This window comes from Bactrocera dorsalis, chromosome 5 (genome assembly GCF_023373825.1).
Source record: "Bactrocera dorsalis isolate Fly_Bdor chromosome 5, ASM2337382v1, whole genome shotgun sequence".
Lineage (NCBI taxonomy): Eukaryota > Metazoa > Arthropoda > Insecta > Diptera > Tephritidae > Bactrocera > Bactrocera dorsalis.
Genome location: NC_064307.1, coordinates 63,065,691 through 63,083,658, shown reverse-complemented (window position 1 = coordinate 63,083,658; position 17,968 = coordinate 63,065,691). Strand labels below are relative to the sequence as shown.

The 17,968-nt window shown below is 31.7% G+C and overlaps 2 protein-coding genes across 29 annotated transcripts in view; both read right to left on the bottom strand.

The window, feature by feature from the left end:
• Positions 1 to 3,593: 3,593 nt before the first annotated feature.
• On the bottom strand, positions 3,594 to 4,315 carry LOC105224034 (uncharacterized). Its single transcript, XM_011202003.4, has 2 exons — positions 4,252 to 4,315; positions 3,594 to 4,185 (listed from the first exon to the last, which is right to left on the bottom strand). The coding sequence occupies exons 1-2, from the start codon at positions 4,277 to 4,279 to the stop codon at positions 3,698 to 3,700; spliced, it is 516 nt and encodes a 171-aa protein (XP_011200305.2). The 5' UTR covers positions 4,280 to 4,315; the 3' UTR covers positions 3,594 to 3,697.
• Positions 4,316 to 10,665: 6,350 nt separating this feature from the next.
• The window catches only part of LOC105224032 (rab11 family-interacting protein 3), a 163,410-nt gene continuing 156,107 nt past the window's right edge, over positions 10,666 to 17,968 (bottom strand). For 20 of the 28 annotated variants that reach the window (XM_049457193.1, XM_049457192.1, XM_049457196.1 and 17 more), the window contains 4 exons: positions 16,630 to 17,083; positions 16,443 to 16,570; positions 15,798 to 15,836; positions 10,666 to 11,687 (listed from right to left, as the gene is read on the bottom strand). In XM_049457193.1, coding sequence (XP_049313150.1) covers positions 11,562 to 11,687; positions 15,798 to 15,836; positions 16,443 to 16,570; positions 16,630 to 17,083 — 747 coding nt within the window. In that variant the 3' untranslated portion in view covers positions 10,666 to 11,561. The remainder of the gene's footprint in view (positions 11,688 to 15,797; positions 15,837 to 16,442; positions 16,571 to 16,629; positions 17,084 to 17,968) is intronic. The other 8 variants (XM_049457204.1, XM_049457197.1, XM_049457201.1 and 5 more) reach the window with 1 other exon arrangement.

Genomic DNA, 17,968 nt, shown 5'->3' with positions numbered 1-17,968 from the left:
TTGCAGCTGGTAGGACTCCGATTTTTTCTTGCGATTCTAATGCTTTGTGCACAGAACGTGTCACTGTCGACGGTAAGAATACACTAGAAGTAACGTCACAAACAGGCAATGGAGGAATCGGTGGCAGCTCAATTATTTCAGCATTTTCTTCAAAGTCTGTCACATTCAAACTGCATTCGATTGCGTTTCGCATCATTTCTGAGGAGTTTAGCATTGCATCAATGATCGTATCATTTTCCGGTAGTGAGTAGGTTGGATCCATATCAGAATCGTCACTATCAAAATCGCATTCATTGTCGGAAGTATCAGTTACCAATTGCGACTCTTCGAAATATTGTCGAATTTCTTCATCCGTCATATGGGTCTTAGAATAACGCGACATATCTGATTATTATTCAATAATAAAATAAGAAAAATTTTCAATTGTATCACAAATATTTCATTTTACTTGAAAAAGGTAGGCAGCGCAATGCATGAGTCCGCCTCAAGGCGGAGTTCAATATTTTCGAATTTACTCACCTGCTATTAGTTTTTTTATTATAAATCGAACACTATCATAAAGAGCACAAAATTCCACACCCGTAAGTATTTTTTTCAACTTGAAACGACACAAGAATTTATATTTCTTGTTGTTCAGAAAATTGTGTTGATTGCAAAAATAATTAAATTGGCGGGAAAGTGCTAATCTGTCACTTCAAATTGACAGTACGTCAAAACTAGAAGTAGTATTGCCAATCTGAAAAAACCATTACGTAAGTTGAACTTTAAGCGTTCTTTTGAAAAAAAATCCGAATTTTAATATTAAAAGAAATATTTTATATCTGATTTTGAAAACACCCCGTCTGTAGGCAGGCATATGCACTAGAGGGTTAATTATTATAATTCAGCTTAATTTATTCAGATCCAAAGCCGCTTAACCACAGGCAACCGCTCTTAGATCATCAATAAACATATTCTGATCAACGAGTCTTCTTCTTTATTTTCGTACGCACCGCTTACGCGTTTATAGCTGAGGCCCAAATAAACACCAGTAAACCACGCGCTGATTTTAAGAAAAGTTTCTTTCAAGGAAACGAAAATCCTTTGGAAGATCTTTTGGGTTTAAGAAAAGTGAAAGCACGATTGGTATCAAAATCACAAAATTTCTTGCTAAAACACCGTCGCGTTAACGGCTGAGAAACAATGCTTTCCAAATACCAGAATGTAACAAAACGTATTATTACTACCGCTGCGTCTTGGATCTATGCTTACGATCCGGAAACAAACGATCAATTAGTCGAATATAGTGGAAAAGGTGAGCCGAAGACAAAAAACCATGTCGAAGCAGCTGGAAAATTAACGCTATGTTGACAGTTTTCTTCGTTTATCAAAGTGTGGAGTACTATTTGCGTGTTATGCGCCCTTTGCGCGAAGCTGATCGTAAAAATTGGCCGTAACTATGAGCCGACAACTCTTGGTTTTGCACCATGATAATCGTCGCCTAGTGCATTGATTCTTCGTGAGCTTCTCCGCAACCGCCAACTTCGCCTGATTTAGGTCTATGTGGCTTCTGGCTGTTCAGCAAACTCAAACGATCGTTCCGGGGAAAGCATTTTGAGTCAAAATTTTGTAATTTGTTGCACATGGTAGGAAAAACTGATCGATCGAAATTAAGATGAAGGTCCTTTTATACAATTTTGTGTTAAAGGGTGTTTTTAGAGACATGCAGTTTTTAAGAAGAAATAAAGCGCATTTAATTTAATATTATGGTCCAGAAAATTAGCTTCATTATAAAGATAAGGGTTTGTAATTAAATCCTGAAACATGGTTTCGGACAATTGACTGCCGGCTGGAATAAATTTCTGCCGAGAAGCTCAATTTTTACCACCTTTTGAAGCAATTGGTGCCGTATGTCGGCTATAACGCGCCGAATAACCACTTCGAAGGTGTCAATCTCGGGCTTGTCCACGAAGACATGCGATTTTACACAACCGCACAAAAAATAACTTAATGGTGTTCAATCGAGCTTTGAGGCCACCAAAATTTTGCTTCAAAAATTGATTGTCCGTCGTCTTGCGGGTATCAAAGTTTGTATACATCAACATTATTCAATTTAGGTGGGGAAAAGTTAGTAATCAAGGCTCTTTAGCATTCCCCATGAACTGTAAAATTATGGCAACTTTCATTTTTGTTGAAATGTGAACCAATGATTCTTTCTGCACATTGAGTACATAAAGCAGTGTATTACGGCTACTCAGCAATGGCTTGTGGATTAATGCCTATTTGGGCTTATTCGCCGAACATGCGAGGCGCTTGTTCCAGAGTGAGAATCTTTATGATGAAATTAAAATATAAATATATAGAGTACCAATTCCAAAACCAGTACCTATTCCAAAACCAGTATTGTGTCAGTGAAAACTGCACGGCTTATAACACACCCATAATTAAAAAATACTCGGATTATTGCTTCTTTGAAGTCGAAGTTAACATTTTTTTCTTGTTTTAAGTTGGTCTTTGGTCTGTCTTTTCTGTTTTTTTTTTATTGTCCAATGCCTGCTTTCCATTTTGAGATGAATGCCAGGAATAAATTTTCTGTTTTCTATCCATTACATGGGCTATTGCAAAGTGGTTTGACAATTATCAAGATTCAATAATTTCTATTAGCATTAACATATAGCGAGCTCAATAGAAGTTAAAAAAAATTTTAAAGCTGTAGGATGACTTCCTGGGGCTCCGTTCAGAGTTTCAAGGTCCAATAGAATCTTAGAACTTTTTCTAGAGTAAGAACTAATCATATACTTAGTTCTAGGATCCCGCGTTGAACAAAAATTACAGAAGTTTCTTAATCACTTTTAAAGCAAGCAAACCCGCTTTCGTGGCTGCTCAGAGCTTATGAGAAGTTCCAAAAATATCAACACAAGAATAGCCAAGCGCTGTTAACTTTCTTTACGATAGCGCTAGCATTCTGGACTTTCGGAACAAGGGATCTTGCCGCAGTAGTCACTAATCTGACTTCAGTTCTACACAAGTTGTGAAATTCATTATAGTCTAAGCTTAATAAATAGCAGCTAAGAAACCCAGTGAACTTTTCACAGAGAAATAAGCCCATTTTTGGGAAACCAACTTCAGGAAAAATAATAAGGAAGTTTGCATTTGATTCAGCTTTCAGTTAAGGTTTCCTAAATTGGAGCTAGACTGGGAAAAAATCTGAAATAATAGAATTTTAACATGGTCGGTCAGATCTGTTATTAGCTTGAAAAATTCTAGTATATAATTACCGTTCTGTATATACAAAAATTTAAATTTTTTTCAACAAAATATATGAAAAATCCTTTTTCTTGTCTTTGGTTAATAACTTCAATGAGCCACCACCATTGTCATATAATACAAACATCTAAATTGCTTGAACTTAGAGTGAAAAGGATCTAATTTGAAAGAAAGATCTCAAGCAAGCGACGACGACGTTGAGCAAAGAATCTAAAAACCGAATAGGTGAAATCTAGAGAAGCTCTAAAATTTAAAATTAAGCAGATAAAGTATGCTAAAATGTTGAAAGATAATAATATTGAACAAATAAAATTTAAACAAAAGAAAAAGGTATTTTTTTTTTATTGGAAGGGACTTTTTATTAAAAAATATTTAGAACACACAATATTTTACTTGAGTTTCATAAGGAAAAGTATGCTGACTTAGAGCTAACATGTCACTTTATGCCGCTCTACAACATCATTGGTACAACCGGGATCACAGGCGCCTCTGGTACAACTGAAGTCGATAGTACCGCCGGCTTTACTGATGCCTCCTGCACACCAGCGGTTAAGACGACATTGTTATCGTCGGTGCCACTTACCACTGCGGCACCCTTATTTGCTGCAGCTGTAGTAGCTGGCACCTCTCGCTGTGGCCGTACATCGGCAGTTGGTGCGACATTGTTTAAGGCGCCTTGTGGCGGCTGTGTGTGTAGAGTCAAACCGCGTGCAGCTAGGGTCTGCGTGATAATTTGCTGCTTGAGTTCTGGACTAACGTAGCGTGGCACTTTCACTTTGACCGCTTGCAAAATGGGTTGATTATAGACGCCCACGCCCGGTAAACTGAGTGGTGGTTGATTATTAGCCTTCACGAGTACCTGATACTCCTCCTCACTGGATTCAAATGAAGCATCATAGAGACCGTATGGAATATGGTAGGCTTGAACGCAAAGGAGAGCTGTAAGGGAATTGTATTGTATTATATAGCATATACAAGTAATATCCCGTAATGTGTTGGACTTACTTGCAGCGAAAAGTACCAGAAGCTTCATGTTGCACGTTAAATGTTTGATTCAATTATGTGTCTTATCCTGTGGGTGTCCCGCTTTATATAAAAGTTTGTGAGTTGAACTTTGAGAAACTTAAGAAGATATATGTTTGATTATTGTTTCGATCATTGATTAATTTATTTGCTGTTGTCTTGTTCAAAGTTCAATTCGTTACTCATCTTCGATACATCATGATGCAGTGTGATTTTTACCACACCCTCACCTCGGCCGATTTTCCAGATTGACAGTGCTTTTGTTTTTGCGATTCTTGCACGTCAATTGATTGGCTTATCTTGGTACTTTTGTTACATTTGCACACCTTCAATCTTTTCGGTGTGTGTATTTATATAACGGTATGTGCATACACCAGCTTTAAATACGATATTATCGAAGATGATCATGGCGCTTAATTTATTTGTTTGTTTAAAACGTTTCTTGAAAGCCACAGAATTGCTTCTTTTGTTCAATACTTTTACCTTGAACAGGGTATATGAAGCTTGCTCCGAAGTTGTCTAATACACAGAAAAAAATATCGTCGGTCTTATAAAGTATATACACACATACCATAACATAAATGAACAGATTGGCCATGTCCGTCCCGTCTGTATATAGACAAATAAGTCTTACAGCTTCTGTAAGTCGTATCAGCGTACCGCACTGTATCCGAAACCTCGGTGCTGATGATAAGTGGCGTCATTTCAATAGATCTTCGCAAAGGATAGAAGAGAACTCTGGTTATGGAATAAGGACGGAATATAAATACGCATGTTCAATATACAACAGACGAGGAAGCAAATATTTGAATTCTGGCAAGACAGCTGGCTCAGGGAGCGCAAAGGCAGATAGACCGCCAAACTAATCAAAAATATAGAGATCTGTAACAGTAAGAAAGCGGGGATAAGAACTTCTAGTTATTAAGATGCTCACCGGTCACGGCTATTTCCGAAAATATCCGTACAACAGGGAAAAATAAAAGCTCTTACATAAATTTACAGAGAAGAGCCACTAGACGCGGCAAACGCTACCTTTTTAGGGACCGACGGTGAGGAGAAAGAACGTAGGGCATTAAAAAATAAGCTTTGAGGAACCTATACGGAAAATTTAATAGCAAAAACGATAATCAGCGCCGAGAAATGGCAGAAATTACCACGTATGTGGAGTATGTACTACGAACTAATAAAAGGGACTGTCTGGCTCTGGAAAATTCGAGTCAATAGAAGATGAGCCCAACAGCTGGATGTTTACAACAAAGCCAAAGGCATACCTGGACTCAGGGGGAGTAGAAACTGACCTGCAATAGGTCCATCCTGGTAACCTTGCCTTGAAGTCAAGAGAAAGCGGTCCCGGAGCAAGAGAAAAATATCAATGATAGAAGGGGAGAGTGTTTTAGTGAGTATACCACTCAAGTAGGATGATGATTCATATACGAAAATATCATGCAAAGACTTTTTAACCCTCCTTACACCATATAAAAACAAAAAAAAAAATGGTTGGAATAAGCACATCTGTTCGAAACTGTTGTTTCCATAATTCAACATATAGAACTTAGCATTTACAGTGAAATAATCGGTCAATCAATGCTCGCAGGTACTTAAAGGACAATATGTACTGGAAATATGGTATTTTTAACTGAAAATTGATACCTATATGTATTTGTGTGATCCTACAAATTTTTCTTTTTTTAAGGTGGCAAACCTTGATTTACACTCCTTACTAAAATCGGTCTTGGATATACGAGTATACGCAAGCTCAGTAATTTTCCTATCAGCGCTTTTTCTGATATCTTTGGGACACCTTAGAGACCCCATTTGACTGCGATCCAAGTAAAGTTACTTTTCTTAATAACCGTTTTTTGACAGAACCAGAGAAGAGAGCAACTCGGACTGACGTATCGAACGACTTGGCGTATTTTACGTCGACATCTTAAAATAAAAGCGTACAAAATACAACCATTGTCAGAACTGAAGCCACTCAAAGTTCCCAAGCGACATCGCTTTGCTCTAAGAGTTCCAAGAAAATTTGACGTTTTCGGCCCAAATTTTATTCAAAAGTCTATTTCTGGCTCATTGAGATGTAAACAAGCAAAAATGCCGTATTTGGTACGAATAGCAACCTGAAGAGATTCAAGATCTGTCATTTCATTCAGAAAAAACAACGGTTTGATGTGGCTTGTGGGTGTGCAGATAATTTCACGTTTGTATGTAAAGTCTAAAGTCTTTGCGGGCAATAACGCTTCAATTGAGGCCTTGCAGCAAAACATCACACATGTCATTCGCCAGTTAACAGTCGAAATGCTCGAAGGACCATCTGAGACATAGCCGCGGCCAACATTTGAAAGAAGTAATCTGCAAAACAATAATACTAAATAATTTTCTCTCGAATGATAATAAGCATTCCCCTTTAAATTAGAAATTTTTATGTTTTTTCTTTAAAAGTGTAGGTGACCCCGAAACGTATCAGCCTCTGAAGGATTTTTCAAAGTTGTAGTGAAATTATTAACCAACTAACCAAAACTAAAACGCCAACTTTCACATTTTTTTTTATAAATATTTTTATATATATTTTTTATTGTTTTTTTTTTATTTAAAAAATGTTAAAGCTAATTTTTTTACAAATATTAGTGTGTTCTTTTATTAGTTACTTAAACATAAATACATAGCTGGGTATTAATTAACATTATTTTCAACATATTTATATAATTTTGTTTCAACGCTTTAGGAGGGCTTTCTAAAAAATTATTATTTTGGTTTAACATTTTTGAAAATTTTCTTTAAACAATTTATACGTGTTTTTTAATAATAATTTTGTAAACAAAAAGTGCAACTTATACCTTTTTGAACGGTTTCCTGCTTTTTGTTTTTGATTTTTTACAGATTTTGAATAAAATTTATTTTTGTACTATTTTGATGATATTTTATGCGAATTCATATGCCAGATTTTTTTTAGTGTTTTTCCAAAGTTCTAGTGCTAGCTGCATTAGTTCTTAAACAAAAACATGCAATATTGATATTTTTATATTAATTTAAGGATATTTTATTGTTATTTATTACTTTTTTATTAAATATTTTAAGTAGTTGGTTACTTTTTTTGAATTGTAATACTAATAGTTTTAGTATCATTTTTATTTTATAAATGTGTTTGTTGTATGCTAATCGTTAGCAATATAATTTATTGTGTATATTTATTTATTTGTTTGAAGTCGCTTTAAATATTTCATTATTGATTTTTTTTTATTTTAAATAAATTGATAATTTTTATTTTTTAACAATTTTAAGCTTTAAGTTTTTTATAATAATAATATTTAGTATTTATTTTTTTTATTATTATTATTTTTTTTTTGTTTAGGTTTACTGTCACTCTACATTTTTTTCAATATTTATTTTTTTATTTCTTTTTAACATCATATTTTTATTTTTTTTTTATTTTATTTAATGTTTTTTTTTATATTTTACAATATTTAATATTTAAATGTTTTTTAAATATTTTTTTTTTTACTTTTGTTTACTGTCACTCTACATTTTTAATTGTTTTTTTTTTATATTTCTTATGCGCGATTGTCCATTCTTAAGCAACGCAAATTTATTCATTTTGTTTCTTCTAACTTTTATATCTTTTATTATCTACGCTTTGCAATTATAAGCGTTACTTTCATACTTATTATTTACGAGTATAAATATTTACATACATATGCTTAAGTTGTTAACTCACTTTTATGCTACATATTTTACCACATTTAAGTATATAGTCTAAATCTAGTCTTAAATTGCAAATACTAACCGATTTTTTAACCCTAACCTAACTAATTTAACAGTGTCACAAAAACAATTGCATGCATTTTTAACTTATCTTTTATTTTGTAGCCAATATTTATGCACTAAATACAGTAACGTTAAAATATTTTTAACACTTTTACGCATTTTACTTATAAAAATGTTTTTTTTTGTTTTAAAAATAATGTTTTTTAGTTTTAAATATATTTCTATTTATTTTTCAAGTATTTTCATTCATATTTTTTTTTTAAGATTTATTTCTCACGTTTATATTTTTTTTTTATTTATTTATATATATTTTTTTCTCTTTATATTTTTTTTATTTATTTTATACGTTTTTTCTTAAAAAAAAAAAATTATGCTTTCAAATTTTTCATTTAATTTAATTTATTTTTTATTTTTTCATGATTTTTTTTTACACAAATTATTTGAAATTTTTTTTTTACTTTTTTTAATTAATAAATTAAATATTTGTAAAATGAATTACTCACTAAAAAATATAAAAAAATATTTTCTGGCTTTAGATTTTCATAGTTTTAAAATCTATATAATAATAAAAAAACATTTTTTATTGTACCACACTTCTTTATTATCATTTTATTTCCTTTTACACACTCATTCATACAATTTCAATTGAAGTTTTTACGCTTAACAATTATTTTGCTTACAAGTATTTCACTTAAAAATATATCAACAATTTGTTTCAAATATTTATTTGTTAATATTTTAATTTTATAAAGTTACATTTTACGTTTATTAAGTTAATGATGCATGCATATAGTTATATAGTATATATATTATAATTTTTTTCTGTTTAGGTATTTAATAAAAAAAAAATATTTTAATAGTTTGCTATATTTAGTTTTTTGATTTTAGCTCTAATTTATTTAAATTTTCTTCTAATATTTAATTGCGTTTTATGTTATTTATTATTTACCTTCATTTTATTGTTTACAATACTTTTTATGTAATATTTTCTTTTTGATTTATTTTAATTTTTATTTCATGATTATTTATATTTATTAAATATTTTTATTTATTTCATAATCCTTTTTATTTTACTTCAGTATATTTTTTTTATTTTGTTTTGATTTATTTTATAAAAATTATTTATTTTTATGTAATTAATTTTTTTTATCTCTAGCGTATATCATTTTTTAATATTATATTAAATATTTTTTATTAATTTTTGATTTTATTATTTGTTTTACAGGGTTTATTGTTTTAATAGAATAAATTTCTATTTTGTTAAACTGAATGCAATAAAATAGAAATTTATTCAATTAAAAACAATTAACCAATTTTTATTTTTTATTTTATTATAAATTTTTATGAAGTTATTTTAGTTAAGTTTATATTCATTTATTGAATTTTTTATATTATTTTGATTTACATTATTATTATTTAAATATATATATTTTATTTTGTATTATATTACTTTCATATTTTGTGGAATTTTTCGCATTTGAATCACGTTATTATATTTTCATTTTTTTATTGCTTATTTAATTTAAATTTTTTAGTTCTTTTATTTTTCTGAATTTTGTAATAACTTCTAAACATTTTATTATTCCAGTTCAAGTTTAATATTATTTTTTTATTTTAGTTTGTTTTGCTTTTTTAGTATTATTAAAAGTATTGTGTTTTACTATTTTTTTATATTTCCTATTTATTTTATATTTTTTACTATTTAATTTTATTCTTTTTTTATATATTAAATTTTAATGAATTATTTCTATTTATATCTCATCGTAATTTTTTCATTTTTCATTTTTTTTTGGATTTTTTAATATTATTATTTTTTTAATTTTTCACATATTATATTTTAATTAATTATTCTTATTCATATTTAATATTATTTTTTTCATTTTATATATATTTTTTAATATTTTTTTTTTAACTTTTTACATATTTAATTTTAATTAATTAATTTAATTTATATTTTAGCGTATTTTTTCATTTCATTTTAATATTTTTCCATTTAATTTTTTTTTGTTATTCCTTCACTGTAAGTAAGTAAAAAAAATTAAAGCAAAAAAAATTATAGAATGAAAAAATAAAAAAGTTATGAAATATAAATAAGAAAATCAATTAAAATTTAATATGTAAAAAATTAAAAAAAAATTATAAGTTTTGTATTAAAAATTATTTTTAAACAATTATTTTATTTTATATTATTTATGCTTTACGTTTTATTTATTTTTATTATTTTTATAGTTATTAGAGTATTAATAAAAAATATATATATTTATTTTATTATTTTATATTATGCTTCATATTTTCCATATATAGTTTATATTGCTATTAACATTAATGTGTTAAGATTATTACTCTCGTTAATATTTTTTATTATAAATGCTCTTGTATTTCTTGAGGGTACGGTCTTTAATTTTTTGTTGCTTTATGTCAAACAAAATGTGTTTAATTTTTTTTAGCAAATTTATTATATATTTTAATTTTTATATATATATTTATTTATTAATTTTCATATATTACCTTATTTATTCATTTTTATAATTCTTTATTTATTAATTCTTTAAAATAATTTATAAATTTTGATTTCAATATCTCAATTTATCAACCATTTTTTATTTATTTAATAATTTTTATATTTGTTTATTAATATTTCTTTTCAATAATTTATATTTCGCTTGTTGTTTTTATTGTTTACAATATTAAAATTGTTGAAAAATATTTTTGCGTATAAAACTATAAACTTTTGTTGGACTGTTTAGTTCTGTATTACCCATTAGCTTGGCATATTTTCTCATATTTCATGCAAGTGAGCATGAATATCGCTACATACATACATGTAGGCTACTATAGTAGTTGTTGTTATATTTTTGTTGTTAATTTAAATTATAGTTACATAATTTAGGTTAAATTTATAAAGATATTGTTTAGTTAATTGTTATTATTATTAATGTTTTCGTACTAAACTGTTGTTGTTTTAATATATACGTATGTAATAGTAGTATTTATTTATAGTTAAATTTTCTCTATTTGTTCTTCATCAGTTTCCGGTGACTCCGGTGTTTACTATATAGTATTTTATGTATGTAAATATTAAAGTTTAATAAAAACTTAAAAAAAAAATAAGTTTCGCGCGCAGCTTTAGGAAGCATAGAACTAACTTGCAGTGACCACGCTTCAAACAAAGCGCAAATTACATAATTTTAAAGTCAAAAACAATTTAGTGTAATTTATTGTTTAGCCAATAGCACGCAAGCTATGATCAAGAAACAAAAGACATTTTTACACAACGCGGTCACTGGTAGCTGACTGGTCCTAAAATAAACTAGTACAATCTATAGTTGGCTGGAAGAAGTGTTTCACATTCATAACTAGTGTTGACCGTGTTGATTTGCTTTTATTTTTTTATAAAAATAATTTCCACATATTACTTTTACTCTTGCTTTTGGGCTTGTTACTCTTATTACAAGCAATTAGTTTTCTCTTGTCTTTCATTTTCGACGTGTTTCCCGCTTCTCCTGCGCTGCCTCTTCAAATGCGCTTTATTTCGCAATCGGCTTGACTTCCAACAGCTGCGGATAATTCTCTACGATGTTCAGTAGTATCGTATCGATATAATGCTTCAGGCGGGTATTCTCGTCTTCCTTCTCTTGAAAGGCTTGTTGCAACTGTAAATGAGAAGATGAAGATTGAATTTAATAAATTATGTCTTTTTTAGAATATATATTATTAATTCTATATCTAACTATATTTATGTTATTAGTGGAGAAATCCTAGGCCGATAGCGGTAGAGAAGTTTTTGAAGGGAAAGTATATTATTAGATACATTATACTTAAGATTCGAGGTGTAGTTTGGTACCGAAAAATTGTATATCATTTTAATTTTCAAAAGTTAAACACAAAAGAAGCACTGAAATTACGTAAAACCAAGATTTTAGACCAAGGAAAACTTTCGAAATAATTTGACAAAAGAAGCTTCAAGTATTTAAAACTCACTTCAAAGTCAGGAGGTATGTATTTACTAACTGGACTCTAAATTATTATTTATTATTAAACAACAGTGAAACAGAAAAGGACCAACCAATAGTAGATCCGTCGTCAGATATCCAGCTTATCGTTCAGTACACTAATAGTAATATTTACTTTTACTTTCCACAACGGCAATGGAGAGTAGAACTACGGTTCGTGAGACTGCCGGGTTTAAGCAAACGAAATGCACCCTATTAAGGATTGTCAACTCGAAAATGCCAAATTTATTTATGGTCAACATAATCGGTCTACTGAGTGTACTATTCGCAACACCACCACCCATGTTGAGACCCAGCATTCATTAATGGATAACATGCGGCCGAATACCACCGTCCACCATTCACGCAGCTTATTCGTAGCTAAGAATGTACACGAAGACCGTGGAGTGTCGTTCAGCGTCGTTCGCAGCAACTCAGACTGACGTATGGAACACCTTAGCGCATTTTACATCAAGATCTTAAATTGAAAGCATGCACTATACAGCTCTTGAATTGTTCCAGGAAGATCCGACATTGTTGAGCTAAATTTATATTCAGCGATGTGGAACATTTCTGGCACATATGTATGTAAATAAGCAGGACTGACGCATTTGGGCCGAAGAACTTGAAAAGATTCAAGAGCTGGCATTTCATTCAGAAGAAACATCGGTTTGGTGTGTGTGATTCCATCGGCCCATATTTCTTCAAAAATGATACCGGTAAGAACGTAACCGTCAATGCCGACCGTTAACCCGTCATGATATTGACTATTTGATGCTTAGAAATGAAATTCGTGACCTTGGCGACATTTGGTTTCGACAAGACGGCGGCACTTCCCACATATCGCATCAATCAATGGATTTATTGAGAGAACACTTCGGTGAGCAGATAATTTCACATTTAGGGCCGGCGATTGGCCACCAAGATCGTGTGATTTCACACCGTTGGACTTTTTAGACCACTTCGATTCAACCCTTGAACCATCACGCGCGTCATTCGCCAGTTAGCAATCGAAATGCGGGAACAAGTCAACGAAAATTGTACTCAACGGATGGACCATCTGAGACGTTGCCGCGGGCAAAATTTAAAAGCGATAATCTTCAAAAAATAAATGCCAAAGAATGTTCTTTCGAGTGATAATAAACACCACCCATTAAATTTAAAATTTTGAAATTTCTGTGTTTTCTCTTTTAAAAGTGGGGAACCTCGAAATGGATAACCCTCTCAATCTATGTAGAAGAAAGTTTCATGTATTGGTCGCTTATTTTGTCCAGAAAATCTAAAATTTTAAATTTTCTCGAATTCAAAGACTTTTCTCCACATTTTCGAGGGATATCACACTGAACTTGTATATGGTAGCTTTTTGGATAGCTTACGCTCGTTATGCTATAGAATATTCATACTTATTTGAATACAGCTCTACAGTAAATATTTTTAAATAGAAAATTAGTTCACTTTATTCCAAAACCACAAGTTCCATGTACTTATGACCACATGTGACCAAAAAAATGTACGATGTATGTATGTAGTATATAGTATATGTGTTGATAATAATATTTGTATTGTGAATACCCATAATGAATTAATGACAAATTAATGTTTATAAATAAGTAATGTAGAATAAGTAAAACTATTAGTAATAATAATTAAATAATATTTCTTTTTTATAAATTTATTTCGTGTTACGATGGAACTCTATTCATTTATTAATTTAAAGCTTTTATTCTTGGTTAATAACTGCTGCGAAGTACTGGGTTTTCGGTGTTTTTTTTGATTTATAATTAAGTTTTATATAAGTATTTATGATTATTGCTATTTTATTGGTTTTCTTTTTAATTTTATATATTTAGGATTATTATTAGTTTTCGAAATTAATTTTTGATTTATATATATATCTTTGTGATCTCTTTTATATCCATATATAGTATTTTGCATATTTATTCTTTAGTAGAAAAATGGTACACCAAAGTATGTCGATTTCGATCTATTCAAGAGTCGATATTTCTAATAGGTTACGACTGATTTCATTAACGGTGTGGACTTCGGAGTAGCATATACTGGTTATACCATTTTCAAGACCTTTGTGTCGGTTTTTAACTTTATTTTATTCTACGTTATTACAGTCATCTTGAACACGTGATTCCTTAATGCAATATCAGGCTTTCAGTGGCTCTCTACAAAAAAAGTTCTGTCGAATAATTGTTGTTTTATAACAGCGCTTCGGAATTCGCACCAAAATGACAACTTCTCATAAGGAAAGCAGCTTTTGGCGGCCAACTTTGATTTTTCCAAATCTAGACTTCCACAGTTTAGCTTGTTAAGATAGCTCTCGAGAAAATGTTACGAATCAGGTAGTTAATTTTTTGGTTTCTCTATTTTGTAAGTACTGCAACTTTGAGGTTCAGTCTTCTAGTAATCTAGGTGAGACATGTGATTTCGAAATATGTCGCCTTTAACGCTTTGTGGTGGATTACAGATGATTTGCTTTAAAAGAAGATCCAACGGTTCAATTGTTATTGACTACTTGTTTATATTTTCTGCTAGATGATGTAGGCTTGATGGTTTTATACTTCAACGAAATCTTTATAAGCTTTTCTCGAAAGCTATTGTTCGTCTAAAGCTCTCTTAAGCTTTTCAAAAGCTTTCGTTCTTCTAAGCTTTCTTAAATTATTATGTGCCATATTTCCGCTATTACCAAAAGTTTTAGATATTATCTTCTTACATTTTTACACTTTAAGTTAGCGATTATTCTTTCTTACTCGCTCTCTTTTATTAATTTTGCGATTTTTATAGTAACGTTAACTCTTACGAAGCTTTCAACGAGCTTTCACAGCAACTTTTTATTACAAAGTATACAATACATTATTCGAATAATAATATGAAGCTTTTTTCTTATGAAGCTTTCAAAGAGCTTTCACAGCATGGTATATACTTCCACTTCATCATTACATATTATACCACCTATACTCTCTCTCGTTAATTGTCAGTTATTCGAATAATAATATGAAGCTTTTTTCTTATGAAGCTTTCAACGAGCTTTCACAGCATCTCAAATACTTCCTCATCTTTATTGCGAAGTATATCATCTATACTCTCTCTCAATAACAGTCAATCATTCGAAGAATATTATGAAGCTTTTCTCTTATGAAGCTTTCAACGAGCTTTCACAGCATCTCAAATACTTGCTCATCTTTATTGCGAAGTATATCATCTACACTCTCTCTCGTTAACTGTCAGTTATTCGAAAAATATTATGAAGCTTTTTCCTTATGAAGCTTTCAACGAGCTTTCACAGCATCTCAAATACTTCCTCATCTTTATTGCGAAGTATATCATCTACACTCTCTCTCGTTAATTGTCAGTTATTCGAAGAATATTACGAAGCTTTTTTCTTATGAAGCTTTCAACGAGTTTCCACAGCATCTCAAATACTTGCTCATCTTTATTGCAAAGTATATCATCTACATTCTCTCTCGTTAACAGTCAATTATTCGAAGAATATTATGATGCCTTTTTCTTATAAAGCTTTCAACGAGCTTTCACAGCATCCCAAATACTTCCTCATCTTTATTGCGCAGTATATCATCTACACTCTCTCTCGTTAATTGTCAGTTATTCGAAGAATATTATGTTTATTATTGTTAAGTTTGTTAATTTCCTCAAAAGCTTTCCCCACACACCAATACCACACCAATATTAAAACATTCCAACACAAATTACTTGTTTTTGCATCTTTTTGGTTAAACACTTTTGCTTTTTGTTGTTTATTACCTGACTTAGAGATGCTAATGTGGCTGAATCCACAGAATCCTGTAATAAAAAATAAATAAAAGAATGGAGAATACAAAATAATAAACAACATATACATATGCATAGATAAAGTGAGCGTTATAACGGGATGTATACGAATATGTGTACGAGTGAGGGCACGAAACAAAGCAAAAGGTATATAAAAACGAGCGACAAGACAAAACTTAAAAAAAAAAACAACCTAAACTGAAAATTATAAAAAAAAATAATAAGACGAAGCTTTTAAGCTCAGCACAAAAAATCATAAAATTAATAACTAATAATAATAATAATAATAATAAAATTATAACTATTTCTTTTATGATCGCTGCTATAATTCTTTTTTTTTTCAAAAAAGTTGCAAGCTTGTTACTAAAAGCTCTGCAAAACTGATACCAAAGCAATGCAGCAGTGTTTGTGCAAGTGTTTATGTGTGCGTTAAGCTTTCATTATATGCCCGCGTATATGTTTCATGTGTGTGTTTGTTGTATGTTGTGTGCGCGTAAGCATGAGCGACGGTGTTAGAGCGAAAGCTTGTCAGCTATAAAAGCTCGTAGCGTATCCCAAAGCAGTGCATAAGATAAATATTTGCTAAGTGCTAATAAAAAAATCACTTGCGCCACCCACCTGTGCTTGTGACATTTCCTCCAGCTCTTGCGCTAAGCTATTCAGTGTGCCGTTCAGCAGATTGCGACCCTCTTCCACGCCGCGCGTGAGCACTTGCGCCTGCAGCTCTTCATTTTGCTCCTCCAAAGCTAAAAATATTTATATTATTTACAAACACAACTCTATAGTAAATTATATGCCGGCATACCTTTGTTCTTTTGCCGCATCTCCTCCAGTTCCTGATGCAGCTCTTCCAGTCTTATTGTCTCCGGCGAGGTGGTTGGCAGCGCTGGCCCCGTTTCGGCGCGCAGCCGTTCCAATTCTTTGCTCAACTCCAACATTAGCTCCTCGGACGCCTTCTTATCGTCTTCGTATTTACGTTCGCGCTGCACCGTCTCATCGAGATCTTGCTGCAGTGCCGCAATTTGATCGCGCGCCAATTCATATTTCTCTTCGGTGCGATGCAAGTCATTGGCTTGTTTGTCGCAGAGCACACGCAGGCGTTGTGCCTCTTCGCGTAATGTGTTCGCTTCCAATTCTATAGTTTTGATCTTGATTTGGCAATTTTCATTTTGTAGCGCCGCTTCACGCTCGACGCGTGCCAGTAATTCACGGTAACGTTTTTGTTCTTCGGCCAGACGCTCTTCGGCGCGCAACTCGGACTGAGCGGTTAGAAAAAGAAAGAGAGTTGTAGAAGGTTTTATTGAAGAGATGAAGAAATAAACCTATATTTAATAGCTCAGTTGGACTTTCAGGTAACCCGTCCACAAAAGAATTTTCAAGGAAGAGAGCTGAACTCAGAAGGAAGTAAACTAAACTTGGTGTCAATACTCGTACTCAACTAGCAATTATCGCCAAAAGGAAACTATCGAAACATTCAAATTCGAAGAGAGAATCTTCGCTAATATTCCATTGACCCTGATACAGATTTTGGGTCCTCCAATAAGATAAGAAAATTGCAAATTTCAGCTCCCTAAGGCATGAGAAATCAAGGCCGAAAATCTCTTCTCATTTGTAGAGGCTTTTTTTTCTACTCACATGCCGACGATGGATATATGGAGTTGCTGGATAAGAGTCACAGCAAGCTTTTTAATGCATGAGTCGAAACTAGGATAAAAGGTTGGACGAGGAGTTTTCTGTAAAGAGCTCTCCATCAAACTTAGCTTTAGGCTACTGGACCATTGAAGTGTTTTTTAAGCAGAAGTGGCTGCTATTAACGTCCTGCTATAGTGCAGCTTCTTTCAGGGAGGTAAGCATTTGACAGAAGGGCGGTAGCACCAGTACTGAGCTCGTTAAATGTGACTAAAAGCTAGTCAAGAAGTGTCTGTCCTCACTAGAAATGCTACTTCATCGTCAGATTCGTTTGCGTGCCTGGTCGCAGCTGAATCTTACACCTGCAAAATCGATGAACTACTCAGAGGAAGCACCCTTGTCCCGCTCACAACGGAACCGATATGGATCTTCTTTGGTGTCTTGCATTGGACCAATGGACCTCGCATGCGCTTAGTAGGCGCTGGTCGACGACAAGATCCTGTGTGACTACGAGA

Excerpts from the sequence above, each read along its gene's own strand:
- LOC105224034 (XM_011202003.4), bottom strand. The coding sequence starts at position 4,279 with ATGAAGCTTCTGGTACTTTTCGCTGCAA. Across the intron at positions 4,186-4,251 it reads TCTGGTACTTTTCGCTGCAA|CTCTCCTTTGCGTTCAAGCC; the intron begins GTAAGTCCAACA and ends ATTCCCTTACAG.